Source organism: Pelobates fuscus, chromosome 5 (assembly GCF_036172605.1).
Source record: "Pelobates fuscus isolate aPelFus1 chromosome 5, aPelFus1.pri, whole genome shotgun sequence".
NCBI lineage: Eukaryota > Metazoa > Chordata > Amphibia > Anura > Pelobatidae > Pelobates > Pelobates fuscus.
Genome location: NC_086321.1, coordinates 222,782,649 through 222,807,200, shown reverse-complemented (window position 1 = coordinate 222,807,200; position 24,552 = coordinate 222,782,649). Strand labels below are relative to the sequence as shown.

The following is a 24,552-nucleotide window of genomic DNA, read 5'->3' as shown; positions in this document are numbered from 1 at the left end:
TATGGTGTCCCTTTAACAATTATGTAACAAATAATGAAAAAAATGTTGTAGAAAGAAAAAAAAAGGTTTGGCATTGTGGAGCATGTATGTACCAGTCTGTGTGTCTGGCAATTAGTATCCTGTGCATCTTTGAATGTATATTTGTGTGTATGTGTATTCATGATTGGGCCTGCAATTCATATTTGTGTCTGTGAATCTGTCTCTGTGAGCATCTATATCTCTGTGTGTGGGAGAGCTGCTTGCAGTGTGTTGCAGTGTATGTGGGGGCTGTCTGTGGTATTGATGTGTACATTGTGTTTATGGCAAGACTGTGTAATGTGTGTGTGAGGAGTGACTGTTAGTATGAGGGTTATTGTCTGTGGGGAGGATGACTGTGTGTTTATGAGGGTTACTGTGGCATAGTGATAGTGACAGAGGGATTGTGGCCGCTTGTGATGGTCACTGTGTGTGAGGGGTGAATGTAAGTGGGTAAATGTGACATGGTTACTGAGTGTGGGGTGTGCTATAATGGTAGCACCAGCTCTACTGTCCTGACAGCCATTGCAAATTACGTTTGTTTGCAATTAAAAAATTTGTTTTTCAATGGTAAAAATGTGTGTCTACATGATTGTGGTGTATGGCTACATACTCGGGCAATCGTGTATACACGACTTGCGGCATAATGGGTTTAGAGCAGAATTAGGTAGACCTTACGTTATATGTAATGTTTGCTAGAAATTCCTATTAACTCTTAGACTTAGGCATTCATTTTCAGACACACATGTTCAAACAATTTAGCCACACTTCAGAATGACTTACAACTGAATGCAGTAAACAACAAAAGAAATAAAGATCTAATTGCTTGTTGGACAAGCATACAATTTGGTCTTTAGTTTGTTTGTTTAAATGCAAGGAGGGAACTCCAGGCCCTATGCCCCCTCAAGCCTTCACCTATTTACAGCTTTTGAGGCTCTGATTATAATAACCTATAGTTCCTCCATCCCCCATTGAGACTTATTTGGACTCTTCCCCCCCCCCCCCACCCTTCCCCCCCCCCCCCCCCCCCCAGCAAAACTGTTGCCTGGGTTACTACAGGTCCCGCTCATGGGTGGGGTCTGGCCACATGTCTTTTATGTCCCAGCCCTACTTTATTTTTACTTTTTAGGGGCCCCACATTAGGGGCATGTTCTAGAAAGCAGGTAGCAATAGCAGCCGAGACTCTTGTCTCTTTCATGCCACTGGCAGCTCACTGTGTAATAGGCATGTTCCTATCTGCGACATAGTAACCAAAATTTATTTCGATCTCACAGCAGATCAGTATAGGGAGCTCCTAGCTATATATTCTGTATTACTTTAGTCTGAATGAATTTCTGATCCTAACATAATGGTGATTTTTGTTTGAACCAAACAGTGTAGTAAAATAACCAGTTTTAATAAATGAAAATGTATTTTCATCTTAATGCATTCAGATGAACCAAAATTTTATTTCGCCCTGAAGTCTATTAAACTTGTCTACCTGAGAATAAGGGATTTACTAAAGTTTGGAATCTTTTTTCCATGTAAATTTAGCAGCAGAATCTTAACATGGTGATGGTGAGTTTCTACAGAGAGACAATTAAAATATACAATCAATTCTAGATCATTTCAGTCCTGCACAACTATCTAATTAAATCTCTTTCCCTTTTTGTAGGTCACTACATGTATGTTGATTCGGTTTATGTCAAAGCTTTCCAAGAAGTGGCTCAACTGATTTCTCCACTAATTATAACCCCTATATCTGGTTGCCTTTCATTTTATTATCAAATTCAACAGGAAGGTAGCAATGACTTTATGGTCTTTACCAGAGATCTTCATGGTTCATACGAAGAAATCTGGAAAATGAAGGAAGCAAGGAAAGGTGAATGGAATTTTGCAGAAGTTGATTTAAATGCTCTTCTCCCAGTGGAGGTAAGATAGAATGTACACTGAATAGTTATTCAATATGCAATAAGCAGCCTTCCTTCTGGCACAATTCTTCAGAAGATTAAAGGCAACCTATAATCCTGAAAATAACTAATTTTTTTCTGACTATAGGTTCTCTTCTTGTATAGGAAATAAGAGGCAACACACAGTCTTCTTCAATACTAATCCAGAGGGCAGGTCCAGATCTGGGGCTAGCAAACTACAATATATGAGTAGCAAACTAAAAATTGATACAGGCACTTAAGGGTAGTAATTAGTAGGTTTTATGAAGATCAGTGTAACAAATAAAGCAGTAACGTTTTTACATTATGAAAGTTCTTTATCACGCTAACACCATTGTGCAATTATACAAAATATAAAGAAAACACAATTAAACAAAATTATTACCGCAAACAACACAAAGTTAATTCCTTCCATTTGGCTAGTATTGGAATTACGGTAACCGGAGGTTGAATAATGCCAAGCACACACTGAAGACTTAAATTCAATTTGTTTCTTACTAGTGTTAAACAGGGGTCCCACCAGTTGTTGCTGTCTGATTGAAGCTGTCATTCTTTCTCTACATCCCCTTGCCACCAGGATCATGTTTCCCAGACCCTAGCTGCTCCTAGTGCTAGCGCCATTCCTCCCTGTGGCTGTACACACTTTATTTTATGTGCCAAAGCCCGGTCCCAGAGTAGAGCAGCCTTGTGAATCAGTCTGAATATGGTCACAAGAAGTGACCCAAGGGACAAAATAGACAACAAGATGAAAGTGGAAAACAAGCTGTTCATGAAGAATTTATCTTTCTAAAAAGTTTAAAACTAACAATGTGCGTTCAGTAAGCTCCTTATTAGCTACTATTCCCTTAACCCCTTAAGGACACATGACATGTGTGACATGTCGTGATTCCCTTTTATTCCAGAAGTTTGGTCCTTAAGGGGTTAAGCTGAAGTTTTGTCTCTTCCATTTCATATTTACCTATTGTGGAAAGCTATGGCATATGTCAACATTGAATAAATAATATTAGTTTTGAACACAGTACATTTTACGAATCTCATCTCAATGGTATCATTTTCCTAACTTCCTATGAATGATTGTGGCTGAATTATCAAGTGGAAGTTCTGGCATTAATAAATCTGCCTTTGAGACTTTATGAATAATGGATGCTTGTGGCAATGTTCTTAGCACAGCTCATGTCTACCAAGTTAGCTAAGGTCATTTTAAATTCTTTCAGGTTATCTTTGAAGTTGCATTTAACGGTGTAGAAGCAGGATATGTTGCTTTGGATGACATTTCATTCTCCCCAGAATCATGCTCTGGTCAGAAAGGTATGACAACTTGGCCATGTATTATCTTTTTTATTTTCCATCTGCAGCTTGATCAGTGTGTTTTTATTAAATAGTGTTGCAGTAAATACTGGTAGAGACAGCATGCATCATTATTATTATACAGTCTATTGTCTTCAACTACTGCCAGGGATGTTTATCAAAATGCAGCTCAGTGCTCATAATTTTTGTTCAGACAAGTACAAAAATAATGGGAATTCGTGCCAGAACAGTCCTCAAATAGCAGAAACCATAAAACTGGCAATGTAATAATTATTTGTCTACATAGAGAATCAACAACAAATCACCATAGAGATGGAAATAGAATTTACAAATATATATACATATGTATATGTAGTGTTCCCTGCTCAAAACAATTTGCATTTAAAATAAAAGTTGTTTTTCCCTTATTCATTTTTTTGATGGTAACATGGTTTAAATGCATTTATATTGCTAATTTTCCTATCCATTTGTATGCTGCTGGTCAGTGGGAGGAATAAGTGGGTAGATATACTTAATAGAAAGTAAGAAGTTTCCCTTTGTCCTTTACCCAACCATAAATTGGATAAAAGGGTAGGGAAGTTGGTCAGGATAGTGGTACCAGCTCCACCAAATATGGGCTTGGACCTGGGTATTGTATATGAAAAACAAGAAGAACAACTATAATCGGATAGCTCCCCTCTAAGGTGGTATATAGCTGGTATAAATGTGAACAAAATACGCAGTTCTTACAAATAGTACCTATGAGCTTATTTGGAGCAACAGAAAAGAAGGGTAAAATATATGAGGAAAAAGCACATTAGTTTCTTGAGCACTGAACAACTATGTATCCTAAATGAACAATGTTACTCTAAAACGTTATTGGCTTCTATTACAAGGATACAATAGTATCAGTGTGCTCAGATAATAGTTCTTCTAAATCCTATATTCCTCTGGAACATTGTATCAGTGTAATTAAGTGGCAATCCATAGCATTATGAATAATTTGAAAATGACACGAAAGCCCTTAAAGAATGATCTACAGAGGAAAAATAAATACAAAAATATATTGCCTTCAATCCATCAAAAATAGATAAGCAGGGCAGTAAGGGATAACAGCGGAGAGTAAGCCGTTATTAGAGGAACGTAGCTGGATTTCTTTGGAAGTTTATTTAGGATGAAAACTATAAATAAGTTCCTTAAATGTAAAGAAAAAGCACTAGGAGATATTACATACATGCAGTATTGACTGTAGTATAGAACAATGCTACTAGGAACACCACTATGCTAGTTCCCTGTAATCTCCTATTAACACCTTCGTGGATGTTCTTTGCTAAGGCTAATGCTCAAGGTGGTGCCCCTATGTAGATAGCACCTGCAGATCCAGCTCCAAATAGAAAAAGTTACATAGTTAAATTAAAGAAAAAAATAAAAAAGAAAAAAGAGATTCCCTTTAACCCCTTAAGGACCAAACGTCTGGAATAAAAGGGAATCATGGCATGTCACACATGTCATGTGTCCTTAAGGGGTTAAGTGCATAATTGCGTGCTCAAGTGAGGTGAAGGGACATCAGACTAAAAAAAAACTAAAAACAGATATACTTACCTGGAGTTCCTCCTCCTTGTGCCCATATCTTCTTGGTACCACGCTTCTTCGGCTCCTGGTATAAGCACTGCAAGATCTTAATGTTAATTTTGTGCTTGTGAATTTGAACACATTCAGCAAGAGGCTTAACACTATGATAAAAGATTGGACTTTTACCTGAGCCTTGCTGGTACACCTGTGTTGTTCCCAGTCTTCTTGAGCTCCAGAAGCCAGTTGTCAGTTTGATTAAGACAGAAATTATTTCAACCCATTCATTGACTGAGAGCACTCTGACGATACCCTAAGCCAGTGTATGAACACCTAAAATTGGCAGACGACTGTTGTAGTTATGGCACATGGAGTGTTCATATACATATGCAATTGCAGATGATTAGAAGGTAGTATTTGAGATGATGGCTAAAGAGTGAGTTTAAATAAATGTATGTTGGACACTTTAGTAAAGGTATCAGCATGTCAGGCTGTTCAAATTAAAAGAACAATTAAATAACCACAACAACCTCTGCGTATTGCATAGGTGATATTGCACGGAGGTCACCCGTCCTTAAAGGGACACTATAGTCACCAAAACAAGCTTAGCTTAATGAAGCAGTTTTTGTGTATACATCATACCTCTGAAATTTCACTGCTCAATTCACTGCCATTAAGGAATTAAATTACTTTTGTTTCTGTTTATGCAGCGCTAGCCACACCTCCACTGGTTGTGACTGACACAACCTGCATGAAAACAAAATGGTTTCAATTTCAATCAGATGTAACTGTCAGGTTTATATTGATCCATCACGCAGAATGGTTTCAAGTTCTATCACACCCTAGATCTAAGGGTAATGTCTTACCGGGCCTTAGAATGGCCATACTTAACGTACCCAAGAATATTCAGAAAACTAGCTGAGGTAAGGGACACAGAACGAGACACAGCAATAAGGAAAAGCCAAAAGTCAAGGGTACCAGAAATCAGGGAAGTCAAAACGAAGCCAAAGTAAAAATACAGAAAAACACGATCAAGAACACACTCTCGGATAACCATCTAAGGGAAACCACGACAGGGCAATGAGCTAAGGAATAAGTGAATTTAAATAACCCTCTCGCAGATCTGATTGGCTGTACCTAGCCCTTGACCCCAAAATGTGCGTGTGCGTCTTTTGCGTGATGCCACATGCACGTCGACAGTCTTTACAGTGGACAGACGTTGGGCCATATAATTGCGTGGTTCAGCAGAGGCCGGCGTGCGCCGCACAAACCATGCATCATGGCAGAAGACCGCTGATCGGCACTCCCCTCGATCTTTGGAAGGTAATTATCTCATTTTTTTTTTATGGATACGAAGGATACGTGACAGTAACTTACTTTAAAAGTGCTCTTTAAATTGAACTTTAATCAAATCAGTAGGCTCCAGCAAGGTCTAACAATAAGAAATTCTAAATTAACCAGAATTTGCAATTAAGGAAGTGAAAACATTAGATGACTCTATCCAGGAAGTGTTTAGGAAGGCTGTGTAAGTCATATGCAGGGAGGTGTACCTAGGGCTGCATAAACAAAGTGATTTAACTCCTAAATGGCAGAGAATTGAGCAATGAAGCTGCAGGGGGATGATCTATACATCAAAACTGCTTCATTAAGCTGAAGTTGCTTTGGTGACTATAGTGTCCCTTTAAAGTCACTAAAGCAACTTTATCCTAATGTAGCATTTTGGTGTGTAAGCTCACTGCTCAATTCTCTGCCATTTAGGAGTTAAATCACTTGGTGACTTGAGCAGCCTACCTAAACACTTTAAGAACCTATATTCTAGGTTGTTTGCACAGTCAGTTTAATCTAGAATTTTTTATCTCCTGCTCTAGTGCATTAAAGATAATGTAAGCGCACTGTATCAAATCCATAAAGAACACCATAAAATGTCTAAGCAGGATAAATATCTCCTTCTATAGTCACATTTGGAAGGAGACAGAACGAGTATATCATAGTGTACACAGAAAGAGTATATCATAGTGTACACAGTATATCATAGTGTAATCGTATCTTCTTAAAGATAAGATTACAAACACTCAGAGGTTGCTTATCAGAAAAAGCAACTCCTATACAGTACTTGCACTGTGTTCCTTATTCCTTCTGCAGTCCTCAAAAGATCAGCATCAAGGGTAAACTGGTTCAGTCAGGTTGGGGAAGCAAAGAGAGGTATTCAAAATTATCGTATATTCCACTGATGTCAGTGGTCTCACTCTCAGTTCACAAAGTTCAATTCTGTCTAACTCGCTTTGTGGAAAGCAGCTCCATTTCCTCTGAGGCATACATAATACTGTTGTGGAAAACCTTATATACCCACAGTGCTGCTTTAGTAAATTTAATAAATATCAAACAATTGTACAAAAAGTGGGGTTTAAGGCGAGGGGACATCAAGTTCAAGTTATGCTTTTGACTCAAGATACAGATATTTTTGTACCACAACATTGCACCTGAAAACACAAGAGGGGCTAAAGTATGGACATTTGACAAACAATACATTACATAACGTGGGGATTGTAGTAGGAGGTGTTTTAGCTACAATGATATGAGTAAAAAAAAAAAGTGAAAAACAATGTTCTGTAATTCGGAATCTTCTGTTCCTCTTTCATAAGCTGCAGGGCTTTCAAAATTATTTCCTGATGGAAATCACATTCTGATTTCATTTGATGTCTGATTCCTTTTTGTTTTATGGATCTGTTAAAAATATATTATCATCTCTTATGTAAGAATAAAAAAAAACACCATATGGCATCCTTGAAATAATAATGACTTCAGCCTTCAACCTTGGTGTGTACATTATGTCCATTACTCTAATCCCATGCCAAAAAAAGACTTAAAATTGATGTGTGTAACGACATCGGTGACTCCTAGCTGGGATCCGAACACGATCACGCCATTCATCCCGTAGAAAGCACCACCCGCAGCATACGCTGCAGCAACTACCTGAAGTGGAAAGTAGGTGACAGAAACTTTCCTCCCTTAATGCACGGGACTTCCCACACTGCGGTTCGAAGTTGGTTAGACTTTTATTTTCTGGACCCTTCATTTTTAAATTTTTTTTTGGTGGCCCACCTGCCCAAACCATTGGTCAGATACGCACAGGCCTTACCTTGTCGTAAGCCAGGCTCTAGTATCTCACTTCCCCCTCCAATGCCATAGATCCCAGAGACCGGTTACCACAAAGAGATGGAGGTGTAGTTTTAGTTCAAGCCACAACCTGCCGTCTTGTGCTTCACACTTATGTTTATCACAGTCAGCCCTAGACGGCAGGAATACATGCCCCCAACACATGTACCAAGCTTATTATGATGTTAGTCCTCTCTATTGCACTCCTATATTGTTCATAAGATTTTGACTGGCTATGTACCTGCATATGTTTCACATAACCTTTACAAAAAAAAATTGTGCAAGTGCCATGACGCTGTTACCAATAGTATGACTTCAAATGTTTGATATGACCGTTGTGGCTTTCCAAGTCTGTTCTACCCTGCTGCATGCAAAAACAAAGAATTATAAAAAACAAAAAATTGATGTGCGTAGTGTTTTGGTTTTTTTTGTATAGCAAATTCACAAAAAAAAAAAAAGCTTAATGTTTCTTTTCAGAACCAGATTTCAATTTAATGGATGCTGGATGTGACTTTGAGAATGATCTTTGTCAGTTTCACCAAGAGAGTAAAGATGGTTCCTCATGGCACAGAGTGAAAGTCAAACCAAATGCATATAGAATAGGAGATCATACAACTGGCATGGGTATGTTGATATATGAACGTTTTACTGTCTTATATTGAAATGTACATTTGCAGTCAACTGTATCATTTAGTTATACTGCACTAACATTACAACAGGGACAGACCGCTATCCAGAGCAAATTCTTCCCTTTTACACTATTAAATCTCAAAAATGGAGTTACCTTCGAAATGTCTCTTATAGGTTGTTTTATTTCTTAAGGAAACATTTGTATTTACAAGGCCTTATTAACTAATGTCATATTATAATTTAAAACTTAATTCAAACTAAGGGATTTATTAACTTGTACAACTTGTATAACTACTGTATGCCATATTATGCCAAGTGCTATGCATATTGTCTAATCTTAAAGAAAAGAATGAATAAATGTGTGTGTAAATATATATAAATATATATATACATATATTTATTTTAATGTGTGTGTGTGTGTGTGTATATATATATATTTGTATATATACACACACACATCCAACTCCCCCTGAAGAGCCGCCCAACCGGCGAAACGCGCGTCGGGGCTCCATCTCACACCCAGGCTAGAGTGTAGATTGTTTACGGACATACTGTGACAACTGGAGTACAATCTGTACGCGGATTCTTACAGACCTCCCGGCATGAAATTCTTCAGTAGCGGTCTGACCAGGGTGATTAGACTTTGTGGTGTTCTGCTTCATAGAGATAGATCGACTCTCTCTCTCGCAGGTGCCCTTGAAGGCACAGAATAGCAAATCATTGCAGGGTTACTATACAGCGATAGCAAATTCATTTCCTTCTTTACAGATGGCAATATATAGATTATCTTCTCAACAGGTGCCCTTGAAGGCACAGATTAATAAAGCCTTGCAGAATTATCATTATCATTATCAAGTGTAAACCTATTTATTCCCCTTAGAGTACAGGTACCTCTTAAGGCACTAATTGACACATATATTTGAAGCAGAATTTTTTTCCTGACATTTTTGACGTTAAACCGTACTTTGAAATGGTGAAAATTATCGGCAGTGCTATCCAGTGATAGTTAGATCTAGTCCTTACAATCTAGCATAGGTGCCCTTGAAGGCACATGTTTAGTATCTATATCAACCAGCATTCCGATAATTTCATCATTTTGATTACCAACATTGTTTACTCTGTACTAACAGTCCTTACTAGGACCTTACCCTCATTGTTTCAGTAGCCGCTGTACTGCCGCATTTCTATATTGCTGAGGGTTCCTCTTGGCATTACATTGAAAACATGATGTAACTGTACCATGTTGCATACTAGTGATAAACTGTAACAGATTGTTTATTCAATTTCCTACAGAACACTGCAGCAGATACAGCTTGTTGCAATCCATTTGTACACATATATATATTATTATTTTTGATTGTTCTGGTTTTCACTTCCCCCCCCCCCCCCCCCCACCGCCCCTCCCCCCCTTTCTCTTTCCACACTGTATATAAATCTTGATTACTAAGTGTCTTTTTCTTTTATGCTATCTATTTAGCACAGTTTGGTTTTGTCTCCATCTAGTGGCAATACCTTAGATCAGGGGTAGGCAACCTTCGGCTCTACAGATGTTGTGGACTACATCTCCCTTGATGCTTTGCCAGCAATATGGCTGTAAAAGCATTATGGGAGATGTAGTCCAAAACATCTGTAGAGCCGAAGGTTGCCTACCCCTGCCTTAGATTGTATCCACTTATATCCCCCCCCCCTTTTTTTGTATATACTCTATATTAAAAGTTAAGTTTTAAATAATTCCTTTACCATACTTTTGGGTGAAGAGCTAGTTCTTTTTTTCTTATTACCAGATCCAACATGTTTATGGGGGTTTAGTTGTAGTATATTATCATCCATTACATAAGCTTGCCACAATGCCACTGTAACTCATGGGTTACATTGACGTTGTGACAGGCTTATGTAATGAATGATCATATACTATAACTAAACCTCCATTGTTTTTGCTTTGGTGAGGTGTTTAAAAAAAAAACAAAAAAAACTATTACATTCTATAAGTTACAAAATTGCTATAAATTACATTGGCCGCCTCTATGGCCATTATTAGTTTTATCCATCACACAATTTAGCCATGGCAAGTAGAAATTCACCCCTTGATGGTATAGCATGTAGCCATGCATGTCTGGCTTTTTGTTATGTTTGTCTGCTAACTGTGATATTTTGCAGGTTCTTTCATGCTGGCTAACTCAAGGTTTACCTCACAGCCGGGTTACCTTGGACGTCTCTATGGCCCTTCCTTGCCAGGAAATAGGCAGTTTTGTCTGCGCTTCTTTTACGCATTTTATGGATTTTCTAAAATGAGTGATATTCTTGCTGTTTACCTATTTGAAGAGAACCTTGTAGTTCAGGAAAAAATATGGTCTGTTCGTGATTCACCTAAAGGAGTCTGGTTAGAAGCTGAAATTAATATAAACAAGCCAATGCCTTGTAAGGTACGTAATATCCTAGAATGAAATGCCACTACAGTGGGGATTCACTATCTGTGAAATTCATTAATATATAATGCAATGTAAAACTACGAATTGGTATGTGTTATGCAGATTACTGTTATACAGAACACTTTGCAATGGTATTCAAAATAACTGGCTACTCCACTGAAAACTTTTCAGTAGAGTCAATAATAAAGTATGGTAAAAGTTTAAAGGAACACTCCAAGCACCATAACCACTACAAGCCATACCTATTTGTGCATAAATATATATGGAGATATGTGGCTCCACTTTAATGTCAGAGAGCACTGAGCTGTCCAGTCTATTTCCAGTTGTACTCATGAAGTACAGACAGCCAATAGCAAGGTTGTATGTTTTAAGTACAGCGCTGAGAACAGTCCCTTATCTGCAGGTCACAGGTAATCCAACTGTCGAGATTTAGGAGACACAGCTTCCAGGAACTCTAGAGAACTCTCCTGTTTGCATTGCCTGTCCTAAGAAGGGCTGGTCAGCAGGTTGACACCTATTCTGTGGTCGATCCTGCTCTTTTATGGATGCATTTTGGGTATAGTCAGTGATGCGCATTCAGTCATTGGCATGCCCCTCAAGGCTCACCCAGCCCCTGATCCAGTTGCATACCTCCCAAGTGGAAAAGCCATTGTCTTTTTGAATATTCTTTCCTTTTAGATCCATGAGCTCTACTTTTATCCAAACTGATTGAACCATTTAACAGCTTACAGCAAGACTAGTATTAGCCATCCAATTGGCAATTAGGGAAGTATGGTCCACCTGGTGGATTCCCTCACTAGCTACAATCAAGAAAAAAATACAGAATAACATAGAGATCGATAGACTCACTTTGTAAACTCATGATGCTCCTTCAATCATTTCACATAATCTGTGACCTTTTGCAAGTCGGAGACACGTCTATCCCTTGGTAGCACACATTATACTACAAAATAGAAATAGTATGTCTCATCTTCCTCTCCTTCTTTCTTCTTTCTCTTTTCTTCTATCATATTCCTAATTAGGTTTAAGGGGAGGAGGACACTTGAAGTTGTGGGTGGATAGTAAAGACTCTCAGAGAGAGACCGTTTGTAATTCTCTTCGCAATGATAACAACATACCCATCAGCACTAACATACTCTATCACTGCTGATATATATAAATACCTATCTGATTTAGTTCCTCACCTTGGGCCCCTATTACCTAGCTTGTTTTATACTAATCGGGTATATGGGACAATGTCACCCACAGTTACATGGTTGTGATATGCAAACGCAAATAAGATCTTTTGACCACCGCTCACAGCTAAACACAGAAACAATATTTGTCACAAAGGGAGACTCAGACACGACAACCTATTTGCTAACTTGTATCTATATAGAGATGATAAGTCTTGTTCTTTTCACGTTTGAACCGTTGTTCAAAGTACCTTTTACAAAAAGCCTGACACATATATCTATATTGTTTTATATTGTGAACACATATACACTTTGTGTCCAGGAGGATGGCTTGCTTGAAGTTATGGTGCTGGCTGAGTCCGATGGGAGCGAGCATGCAGCAGCAGCTCAATCCAGCCTCTTCTGTACCTCCCTGCTGCTGCTTCCTCCAGTCCTCCCAGATGGGCAGCTCTCTGTGAAGCTGGGAGGAAGTGCCTGTCACTTCCTCCCTGCCATCTGATATCACAGAGGCTCGGTCGGCTCTTAAAGGGCTGCACCCGGCCCCTGATTAGTAGGTTATATGGGGTACTAGTGGGTGCAAATCATACACAATATAATTGAAATCACAGACACACATCAGATTGTGTGTGTGATTTCTGGGATTTTGTGTATGACTTGCGGGTGTCAGGGAGCCGCATTCAACATGCGGGAGTCTCCTGGAACTACCGGGAGACTTGGGATATCTGTTGCAAGCATGGCAGCACTCACTGCCCATCATCCTCCTCAGTGTGGCTGCTTGCACTGCTGCAGGCTTCTCATTCAGCCCTGTAGCTAGGGAGTAATCCTCAAACTCAGCTCTGAAGTTATCCCAGTTACTGCTGCAATCCCCACTCACCCTCATTGCCTCAGGTAGTGTAATGCTATTAGCAGCATCCATGATGCTGGTTTTCTTGCTTCCAATGCTCAGCTTGCAGGACAGTAGTAGCTGTTATTGCAACAGCAGGCACAATTACTTCCAAAAAGTCTCTCACTCCAGATCAGGTTCAGATACTTCAGGATATATAAATAAAGACACTGCAAGCTATCAGTCTATAGCAGCCATGTTTCAGGAGATACAGGAAGGAAGCACAAACTCCAGCAGGAATAAACCATATAGAGTTATGATTGCATCTGTCTTTAAAGGGACACTATAGGCTCCCAGACCACTTCAGCTCATTGAAGTGGTCTGGGTGCACTGCCCCAGGTCACTTAACCGTGCAAAGCTAATTATTGCAGTTTTTAAGAAACTGCAATAATTAGCTTGGTCGATTAACTCCACCTCTAGTGGCTGTCTACTAGACGGCCACAAGAAGGACTTCCAGGCCATTAGGTGACTTTTGGTAGACTAACTGATGCTCAGTTTCCTCTGGCTATGCATTGGTACGTACAGTGTCACCTAATACCCCATAGGAAAGCATTGTATAATGCTTTCCTATGGTGAAATACGAATGTGAGTACGGCCATTGCCGCACATGCGCATTAAGTCTCCCCCGTCGACTGACGTAAGCGGGGGAGGAGCGAAGGCGGACCCGAGCCTGCACCAAGGGTCATCGGGGTTTTTAACTCTCTTTTTATGGTATGCTCTATCTTAGCTCATCATTTTTATTTGACTGTACTGGACATCAAGGGCAAAAAGCTTCATAACCATTACAGAAAGGAAGAAAAGAAAAGAAGGTTGTGCCTAATAAAATGGAATGTACCAAAGATAAAAATAACAGAAGTAATATGTACAATAAAACAAGTGTAGTCCAAATACAATGGTATATAAAAAGTAATAAAAAGTCTTGAAGGGAACAGCCAGGCTGGATAAAATCACAGGTTCTTGGAGGTAGAGTGCTTGTGATTCCAAAAGTACATGTAAAACATAAAAGAGAGAACTCCAATGGTAGAGTATAGTATAGGATACATTCTAAAATCTATATAGAGTCAGTTTTACTCACATTTACCAGAGCTATATCCAGCTCTGGTGTGTATAGCGTGAAGTGGAATGATCCCCACTTCTAGGATGTATGAGGTAGGTAGATTCTTCCGATTTTTTGCAATGATAGAGGTTTCAAACCAAGAAGATAAAAACTGGCAAATATATTGCTCACTGTAGAAATAAAACTTTAAAATAATTCACAGTATAGGAAAGGTACTCACATTTGTTCTTTTTATCTTTGGTACATTCCATTTTATTAGGCGCAACCTTCTTTTCTTTTCTTCCTTTCTGTAGTGGTTATGAAGCTTTTTGCCCTTGATGTGCAGTACAGTTGGACCGCCTTCCAGCTGAAGTGGTAGAGGTTAACACAGTAAAGGAGTTTAAGCATGCGTGGGATGTGCATAAAGCTATCCTAGATATAAGATAAGGCCAAGGACTAATGAAAGTATTTTAAAAATTGGGCAGACTAGATGGGCCGAATGGTTCTTATCTGCCGTCACATTCTATGTTTCCTTTCTATTGCATTTTGTGGGGTATCAAGAGGGAACCCCTTTCCGCTTGTAGGTGTGTTGCATTTTAAATACATTATTTTCTGTGACCATTTCCAGCGCTGATCCTTCTGTGACAATCATAACCACTACAGCCTGTGTTTTGGTGACCTCTGCTGTCACCTGAATCACCACTTTAAGGCTATGATTGTGCCCATAGTATCACAGACATTGTCTGGCTTTTCTGAAGAATATTAGGCAGCAAGTAGACAGTCAGTTCTTGACATTCGTGTGTTGAAAGCAGGAAAAATAGGCAAGCGAAAAGAACTGAGTGACTTTCACCATGACCAAATAGTGATGGCTAGACAAATAAGTCAGAGCATCTCCAAAATAGTCTACTCTACCGGTATGCAGTGTTTAGTATGTACCAAAAGTGATGCACAGAAGAACCAGCATCAGGGTCAGTGAACCACAGTTTGCTACGTATAGGGATGCTTAACTGCAGACCGTTCAGAGTGCCCATAATGACCAATATCCACCACCAAAGCACCTTTAATGGGGACATGATACCAGGACTGGAACAATTAACAGTGAAAGAAGATTGGCTTGTCTAATGGATGACCGTGTGTGTGTTGTTTACCTGAGTCAGCAGGATGTACTATTGGAATAAGGCTGGTTGGCGGAGGCGGTATGCAATATGCTGCTTTAAAACCTTGGGTCCTGTCATCCATCTGGATGTTACTTTGACATGTAGCACCTATCTAGAGATTGTTGCAGACCATGTACACACTATCATGGAAATGGTGTTCCCTGATGGCAGTGGCCTCTTTCAACAGGATAATGCACCCTGCCACACTGCAAAAAATGTTAAGAAATGGTGTTAGGAACATGAGAAAGAGTTTAAGGTGTAGCTTTGGGCTCCAAAGTCCCCAGATCTCAAACTGATTGAGCATCTCTGGGATGTAATGGAACAACAGATCCAATCCATGGAGGCCACACCTCACAACTTGCATGACTGAAAGGATATGCTGCTAATGTATTGGTGCCAGATACCACAGACATGTTCAGAGGTCTTGTGGAGTCCATGCCTCAATACATCAGAGCTGTTTTGGCAAGGAACCTACATGATATTATGCATGCGGTTTAATGTTGTGGATAATGAGAGTTTTCATGTAGAAGTGTAATATATAATAACATTCTGAATACAAATGTTTTGCTTCTCATATATGTATTACCTGCACATAATTTAGTTTTTATTTGTGTTTCAGGTTGCGTTTGTGAGTTGGTGTAAAAGTTTTTGGGATTGTGGACTTGCAGCACTTGATGATGTATCAGTAAGCTTTGGAAGCTGCCAAACAGCTGGTAAGGCATACAAATGTACAAATGCAGCTTAATTTAATGTGATATAAAATAAATAGCAGATGATGTGCCTGAAAGTGAACGGTACAGGTTGGCGGAGAATAGCCAGAAAAAGTAAATAAACAGAGGAGAGTCAATAACTAGCTTATTGACTCTCTTCTGTTTATTTACTTTCTCTGGCTATTCTTATATATATATATATATATATATATATATATATATATATATATATATAAAATAAAGTGTGATTCATCAGACCAGACAACCTTCTTCCATTGCTCCATGGTCCAGTTGTGATGCTCATGTCCCCATTGAAGGTGCTTTCGACTGTGGAAAGGGGTCATCATAGGCACTCAGACTCATATGCAGCAAACTGCAATGTACGGTGTGTTCTGACACCTTTTCTATTATGAGCCATGTTTAGTCCTTCAGCAATTTGAGCTGTTTTGTGTGATTGGACGAGATGGGCTAGCCTAACTTCCCACACGCATCAATGAGCTTTGGGTGCCCAAGACACCCCACAACACTTGTCATTTTGGAGATGCCATGACCCAGTCATCAAGTCATCACTATTTGTCCCTTGTAAAAGTCACTCAGATCTTTTTTCTTTTGGATTGAATTGGATTGGATTTCTAGCGGTTGTGCAATGGCAGCTCTGACTTCCCTAACCAGAGTCTCTTTCTTCTGACTGTAGATAAATGTGAAAAGATGATGTACAGAACAAGGACCTTCGGTAATGTCCTCAAATCCAATTGAGTATAGGGTTATATGAAATGATAGGAAGACAAGAAAATGAAATCTAGTGCAGTATTTTCATTGCTGGTGATATTAGATGAAAATAAAGAAATACACTTCTTACAGCTTATAATCAGCTCCAGATGTATTCACTTGGACAGAATGATCCCTGTCTATGGATATGCTGGTATAGGTCCTGGTCCTCTGTTAGGAGATATCCTCAGGCCTATTAGCAGTAGGCATCAATTACCAGTTTCTGGGGATGTTTTCTTTCAGTGTGTTGTATTTCAGCAGCAAAGGTACATCAGGAGAGAAAGATAAAAACACAAAATAGTGCTCTCTATATAGATAAATAGGAAATCAAAAGGATAAAAGGGGGTATGCTCACAAAAGGAGAGCAAAGTGAGGTTTTGCTCAATACTATAAAGATTAGGTGGTATCTTCCCCACCTAGGAAATTGAAGTATGGGATCCTCCAGGTAAAATGTTCTGAGATAAAATCAGGAAAGTCCAAATAAAGTAAAACCTAGTTTTATTAGTAAACAAAATAATAAAATCAATAATATTATGTAAAACACCATTAAAACACTAACGCGTTTCGCCCAGGACTAGGCTTTCTCAAAGTGTCATCAACATTAACAGAGGACCTGGACCTATACCAGCATATCACTAGATGGGGATCATACCATCCAAGCGAATAAATCTGGAGCTGATTTTAAGCTCCAGAAAATTGTAAGTGTATTTCTTTATTTTCCTCTCATATCCCCATTAATGGAAATACTGCACTAGATTTTGTTTTATTGCATTCTTATCCTTTCATATCACCCTATACTCAATTGGATTTGAGGACATTACTGAATATCTTTTTGCCTGCCCAGTTTTCCTGCTTCAAACACATGAAATTCAAGAAATGACTGTTCACTTGCTGCTTAATATATTCCACCCATTGACAGGTGCCAGTGTAATGATATAATCAATGTTATTAACTTCACCTGTCACTGGTTTTAATGTTGTGGCTGATAATGTTGTGACTGATCAGTGTGAATGTAAATAATAAGCATAATGTGTTGCATTTGCAGATAGGTTACCTCCATCACCTGGCAAATGTACATTTGAAAAGAATGATTGTGGATTTCAACAGGAATGGCAAAGAAGAGGGATGTGGCACAGGATAAGAGGGAGAACCCCAACATCTTACACAGGTCCAACTGGTGATCACACTTCTGGGGTAGGTGAGTTTACTGTGCAACTGTAGAAAACATTTTAAGTTTTGATTACAGGTCTACACTTATATATGTCTGGGGTACATTACAACATACTATATCTAACAGGTATTTTATGTAGAAATTTAGATTTTTCAATTCCATACCATAGGATATGAAGTTAATAACAGGTTATAGGTGTAAAAATTTAAATCACTAGCTTAGAAAAAGGATCAATACGTCAGCTAACCACTCTAGCCAACCAGCAACACTGATTACATGGGGTAACCCCAAAGTAGAAACTATGTAAGTGGACGGAGAGTAGTGTACCAAAGGGGACTGGGATATAATACAGTCTTAGTAGGGTGCCAGCTGCCTTCCAGACTCAGAGCATTCAAATAAAGAAAATAAATGCATTTTATTGAAAATTAGTTAGAATAAAAAGAATAGACAGTGAAAAAACCTTATATACAGTGGTGCTCATGTACAAATGTGTATAAACAAACAGGTATATGTTGGTACACAGGTGGTCTGCTCTAGTAGTCACCAACTCGTGTGGTATCTAAATCCCTAGCTATCCATAACAACTAAGTCGGTAGATCCCCAATTACCCGTTAACAATAATATGTACCAGACAGGTGTAGGATAAGTGTATGGATAGTTGTAAGACTGGTCAACCACTAATATGGTAAATATTACCTTGCTATAACTATCATAAAAAATATAAACTGCCTGTTAGGAGATTATAGTTTGCAATAATCCCAAAGTTAATGAAGATATATCCATGCACACGTCTGTGCCAGGGCATATATCAAGATCTGTTAACCAGGGTGGTGCCGTGCCTTTGCAATTCACATGTTCCCTGAAAGAGCCTGATTGCTCAGTGAATAAGTGAATGCCCCTTGCTGCCCCTTGCAGACCATTCCTGCTTCTTGCAGACCCTTCCTGCTCCTTTCAGACAATTCCTGCTCCTTTCAAACCATGCCTGCACTTTTCTGACCATTCCTACTTCTTGCTGACCATTCCTGCTCCTTGCTGACCCTTCCGGCTCCTTGCTGCTAATTTCTGTTCTTTTCTGCTCCTTCTCCTACTTTACGCTTGTGCTCCTTCTGCCCCTTCCAGCTCATTGCTGCCCCTTCCTGCTCCTTGCAGACCCTTCCTGCTCATTTCTGCTCCTTCTCCTTTCTGCTCCTTCTCATACTTTACCTTTGTGCTCCTTGCTGCCCCTTTCTGCTCCTTACAGACAATTTCTGCTCCTTGCAGACCCTTCCTGCTCCTTGCTGACCATTTCTGTACCTTTCTGCTCCATTTCATACTTTACCTTTGTGCTTCTTCTGCCCCTTCAAGCTCATTGTTAACCCTTTCTGCTCCTTGATGTCCCTCCTGCTCATTTATGTTCCTTCTCCTTTCTGACCCTTTCTGCTCCTTTTCCTACTTTACCTTTCTGCTCCTTGCAGACCCTTTCTGCTCCTTGCTTACCCTTCCTGCTTCTTGCTGCCCCTTCCTGTTTCTTTCTGTTTCTTTCTGCTCCTTGATGTCCCTTCCTGCTCCTAGATGTCCCTTCCTGCTCATTTCTGTCCCTTCCTGTAGGCTGTCTCTCCTCCCCACCCCCATCCCTCGCTTACCTGGTCTTTAGGCTGTTTCCCCCCCATCCCTCACTTACCTGGGTTTTAGGCTGTTTTCCCCCCGTCCCTCACTTACCTGGTCTTTAGGCTGTTTCCCCCCCATCCCTCGCTTACCTGATATGTAGTCTGCCCCCATCCCTCACTTACCTATTCTGTACGCTTCCCCCCATCCATCACTTATCTGTTCTATAGGCTGTCTCTTTGCAGTTTTTTCTCTGCAGTTTTTTTTTTTGCTATATATATATATAGGTGTACCTGCGGGTCCCCAGCTCCCTGTTCACTGCAGAGGGGGCCCAGCACACTTGGTCTTCACTGCCCAGCAGCTACTCTGTCTCTAATTCTTGCTAGCCCCGCTGCTGTCAGGGCATTGCTACGGGTTACCATGGCAAGGCTCCATGCGGCACACAGGCCAGTCTCGCGAATGTTAGAGACAGAAGAGCTGCTGGGCAGTGAAGAACGAATATGCTGGGCCCACTCTGCAGTGAACAGCAGCTGGCTCCAAGCACTATGCCACCCTACCAACCAGGGAAAAGGATCTCCTCCCTCCCTGGCCGGGTAAGAACCAGGGAGGGGGAAATAAAATGTTTAAAAGAAATGTTGAAAAAATATATATAAAAATGCTCTCCACCCCCTGCCCCCCATAGAATACAGCCCATATTTTACACGCGCTACATGCCTATACAAACACACACTCTACATTTACTATAGACGCACTACATCCACTACACAAACACTCTACATTCATTAAGTATACACACTACATTCACTACACAAACACTCTAAATTAATTAAATACAAACTACATGCCTGCACAAACACAGACCGCACTTACTATACACACACTCATAGGCGTGCGCAGTCTATTGTATAAGGTATAAGGGTGTGCATCCTAAAGCACAAACACAAACGCCGCATATATATATATATATATATATATATATATATATATATATATATATATATAAATACACACACACATACATACACACACATACTGGTGTGTGTGTAGGTGCTGTGTGTGTGTGTAGGTGCTGTGTGTGTGTGTAGGTGCTGTGTGTGTGCAGGCGCTGTGTGTGTGTAAGGGCGCTGTGTGTGAGGGCGCTGTGTGTGTGAGGTCGATGTGTGTGTGAGGGTGCTGTGTGTGTGTGTATGTGTAAGGGTGCTGTGTGTTTTTAAGGGTTCTGTTAGTGTGTGTGTGTGAGGGTGCTTTGTGTGTAAGGGTGGTGTGTGTGTGTGTGAGGGTGCTGTGTGTAAGGGTGCTGTTAGTAAGGGTGCTGTTAGTGTGTGTGTGTGTGTGTGTGTGTGCGGGTGCTGTTAGTGTGTGCGTATGTGTGAGGGTGCTGTGTGTGTAAGGGTGTTGTTAGTGTGAGGGTGCTATTAGTGTGTGCTGTGTGTGTATGTGTAAGGGTGTTGTTAGTGTGAGGGTGCTGTTAGTGTGTGCTGTGTGTGTGTGCTGTTTGTGTGTAATGTGTGGGGTGTGGGGGCCGTTTAGTTAATATCCCCCCTCCCTTCTTACCTTATGTAGGGATGGGGGACCGTTCTGCTGCCATCCCTGGTGGTCCAGTGGAGAGTGAACTCTAGCCCCACAGGGGGCTAGAGTTCACTCTCGCGAGATCTGAGCGTTGCTGCGGTAACCGCGGAAACGCTCTGACCTCACGAGAGGAACCCGGCAGAGCTGCTGGCAAGAGCTCCCCGGGTCCTCTCCTGCCTCCCTCCCTGCATGTGGGTCGGTGAGGGAGATCTTTACCTGCCCACGGAGGGAGGCACATAGCGCGTGCCGCGGGGATTAGGGTGTGCCCAGGCACACCCGGCACACCCCGTGTGCACGCCTATGCACACACTACATCCATTACTATACAAACTGCATTCATTCTACATGACTACACAAACACACAGACTTCTGACTGACATTTTGAGGTCAATAATTATTTATTTTCTCGTTTGTTGCAAAATTGGAAGCACTTCAGACTATTTATCCTTCTTTTGGATCGCCAGCAAAAACAGATATGAGAGAGGCTGAACTTGACAGAGTCATATCTCTTTTCAGCTATGTAACTATGTAGCAATGCATATAGAAGATAATAGCAAATGTGGATATGTTTAATTTATTATAATTATAATTAGTAATTTTCTTTTAAGGTTACTACATGTATATTGAAGCCACTCATATGGTCTATGGACAGAAAGCAAGACTGATCTCGAGGGGACTTCGAGCCATCCCTGGGAAGCAGTGCTTGACTTTCTTTTACCATATGTATGGAGCTGGTACTGGTCTGCTGAATGTTTACCTAAGAAAGGAAAGCGTCAGACATAAGGAAACTCTGCTTTGGTCAAGGAGAGGTGAACAGAGTATCAGCTGGTTGAGAGCCCAGGTGGAATATGAGAGTGATATGCAACATCAGGTAAGATACACATACAATGACTGGATACTAGCTGGATACTGATACAAGCAAATTAAATTCCCTTTAATCTGTGCAAAAACGAATCGATCCGTCTGGGATTTACCGATATTTATGAAGGCTTGTTCAGTGAATAAGACTCATTTGATGATCCCTAGATTGATGGATTTGTTAGGGCACAGATTAAAGGGAATCAATCATGACTTAACTGACCCTCCAGACCTGCACCAGAGTGTCCTTAAAGAAGTGGTCTGTAACACCCACCTACAGTCTGCCTTCACTCCTCCTGCTCTCTTCCTTGATTTTCCCTTCCTGGGGACACATGCACTGTGATTGCTATGCATGGAGAGCAGAATGACTGCTTGTGGGAAATCGCTTCTGCTCTCCCTTTCAATCAATAGTTCGGCAAAGAGTCTGTCATGAAGAACTGATTGACGTTATGGAGATTTTTCAATAGGTCTGCTTTCTCCAAATCAATATATTTGCTAGCAAAACTGCAAGCACAATGAGTTTTGGTCACAACAGGTTTCCTTAACAAGGCATTTGATTGGTTCATACCATTTCTGCAGAAGTCTACTTGAATGGATATTATTAATAGAGCAGACTGTAAATAGTAATATTTCAATGTTTTTAAATGTTTCATTAATGTTGTGGCATGTTATATTTTGCATTCCTTGAACATCATTTACCAGCTATAGAAAAAGGAAAAGTGTTATTTGAAGATGTTTAAAAATATTTTTATAAATCATATACGATTGCTGCATTGTATGTGTATGCTATTCATGCAGGGCTCGAGTCCTGCAGGAACGCGTGGGAACGGCGTTCCTGCACTTTTTCCAAAGCAGGAACGCCGTTCCCAGTCCTGCAGGACCTGCCCTGCTAACTGCACACAGGAACCCATCACACGCGGCGTTCTTCTCCAGCTCTCTCAGCTTCAAATCTCGCGAGACCCGCAGCTGTAAGAGCGTTGCCACGGGTTACCATGGCAACGCTCCGCACAGGCGAGTCTCGCGAGAGTTGAAGCTGAGAGAGCTGGAGAAGAACGCCGCGTGTGATGGCCCCTGTGTGCAGCGGCTGCTACCCTCCACCGGACCACCAGGCGATCTCCCCCCTCCCTGACAAGGTAAGAAGCAGGGAGGGGGGAGTAAAGTAAAAAAAAAAAAAAACACATAAAAGTTAAAAAGCAAATGCATCCCCCCCATCATCCAGCACACACACACATAATCCAGCACACACACACACACATAATCCAGCACACACACACACACATAATCCAGCACACACACACATAATCCAGCACACACACACATAATCCAGCACACACACACACACATAATCCAGCACACACACATAATCCAGTACACACACACACATAATCCAGCACACACATAATCCAGCACACACATAATCCAGCACACACACATAATCCAGCACACACACATACATAATCCAGTACACACACACACACACACACATAATCTAGTACACACACACACACACACATAATCCAGTACACACACACACACACACATAATCCAGTACACACACACACACACACATAATCCAGTACACACACACACACACATAATCCAGCACACACACACACATAATCCAGTACACACACACACACACATAATCCAGTACACACACAGACATAATCCATCACACACACACACACATAATCCAGCACACACACACACACACATAATCCAGTACACACACACATAATCCAGTACACACACACATAATCCAGTACACACACACACATCATCCAACACACACACACACATCATCCAACACACACACACATAATCCAGCACACACACACACATCATCCAGCACACACACACACACACACATCATCCAGCGCACACACACACATAATCCAGCACACACACACATCATCCAGCACACACACACACACACAATCATCCAGCACCCCCACACACACACACACATAATCCAGCACACACACTGCATTCATTATACACAATCTGCACTTACTACAAACACACTACATTCATTATACACACTCTGCACTCATTACAAACACACTAAATTCACTGTACACACTGCACTCACTACACACACTACATTCACTATACACACTCTGCATTCATTATACACACTCTGCATTCACTACACACACACTACATACACTGCATTCATTATACACACTCTGCACTCACTACAAACACACTACATTCACTATACACACTCTGCATTCATTATATAGACTCTGCATTCATTATACACACTCTGCACTCACTACACACTACATTCACTATACACACTCTGCATTCACTACAAACACACTACATACACTGCATTCACTACAAACACACTACATACACTGCATTCATTATACACAATCTGCACTCACTACAAACACACTACATTCATTATACACAATCTGCACTCACTACAAACACACTACATTCATTATACACACTCTGCACTCACTACAAACACACTACATTCATTATACACACTCTGCACTCACTACAAACACACTACATTCATTATACACACTGCACTCACTACAAACACACTACATTCACTATACACACTTTGCACTCACTACACACTACATTCATTATACACACTGCACTCACTA

At 40.5% G+C, this 24,552-nt stretch overlaps 1 protein-coding gene across 1 annotated transcript in view; it reads left to right on the top strand.

The window, feature by feature from the left end:
* MAMDC2 (MAM domain containing 2) overlaps positions 1–24,552 on the top strand; it is a 106,568-nt gene that overhangs the window by 68,686 nt on the left and 13,330 nt on the right. The window contains exons 6-12 of the mRNA XM_063457198.1: positions 1,670–1,926; positions 3,158–3,251; positions 8,433–8,579; positions 10,743–11,008; positions 15,885–15,978; positions 17,789–17,941; positions 21,676–21,938. Coding sequence (XP_063313268.1) covers positions 1,670–1,926; positions 3,158–3,251; positions 8,433–8,579; positions 10,743–11,008; positions 15,885–15,978; positions 17,789–17,941; positions 21,676–21,938 — 1,274 coding nt within the window. The remainder of the gene's footprint in view (positions 1–1,669; positions 1,927–3,157; positions 3,252–8,432; positions 8,580–10,742; positions 11,009–15,884; positions 15,979–17,788; positions 17,942–21,675; positions 21,939–24,552) is intronic.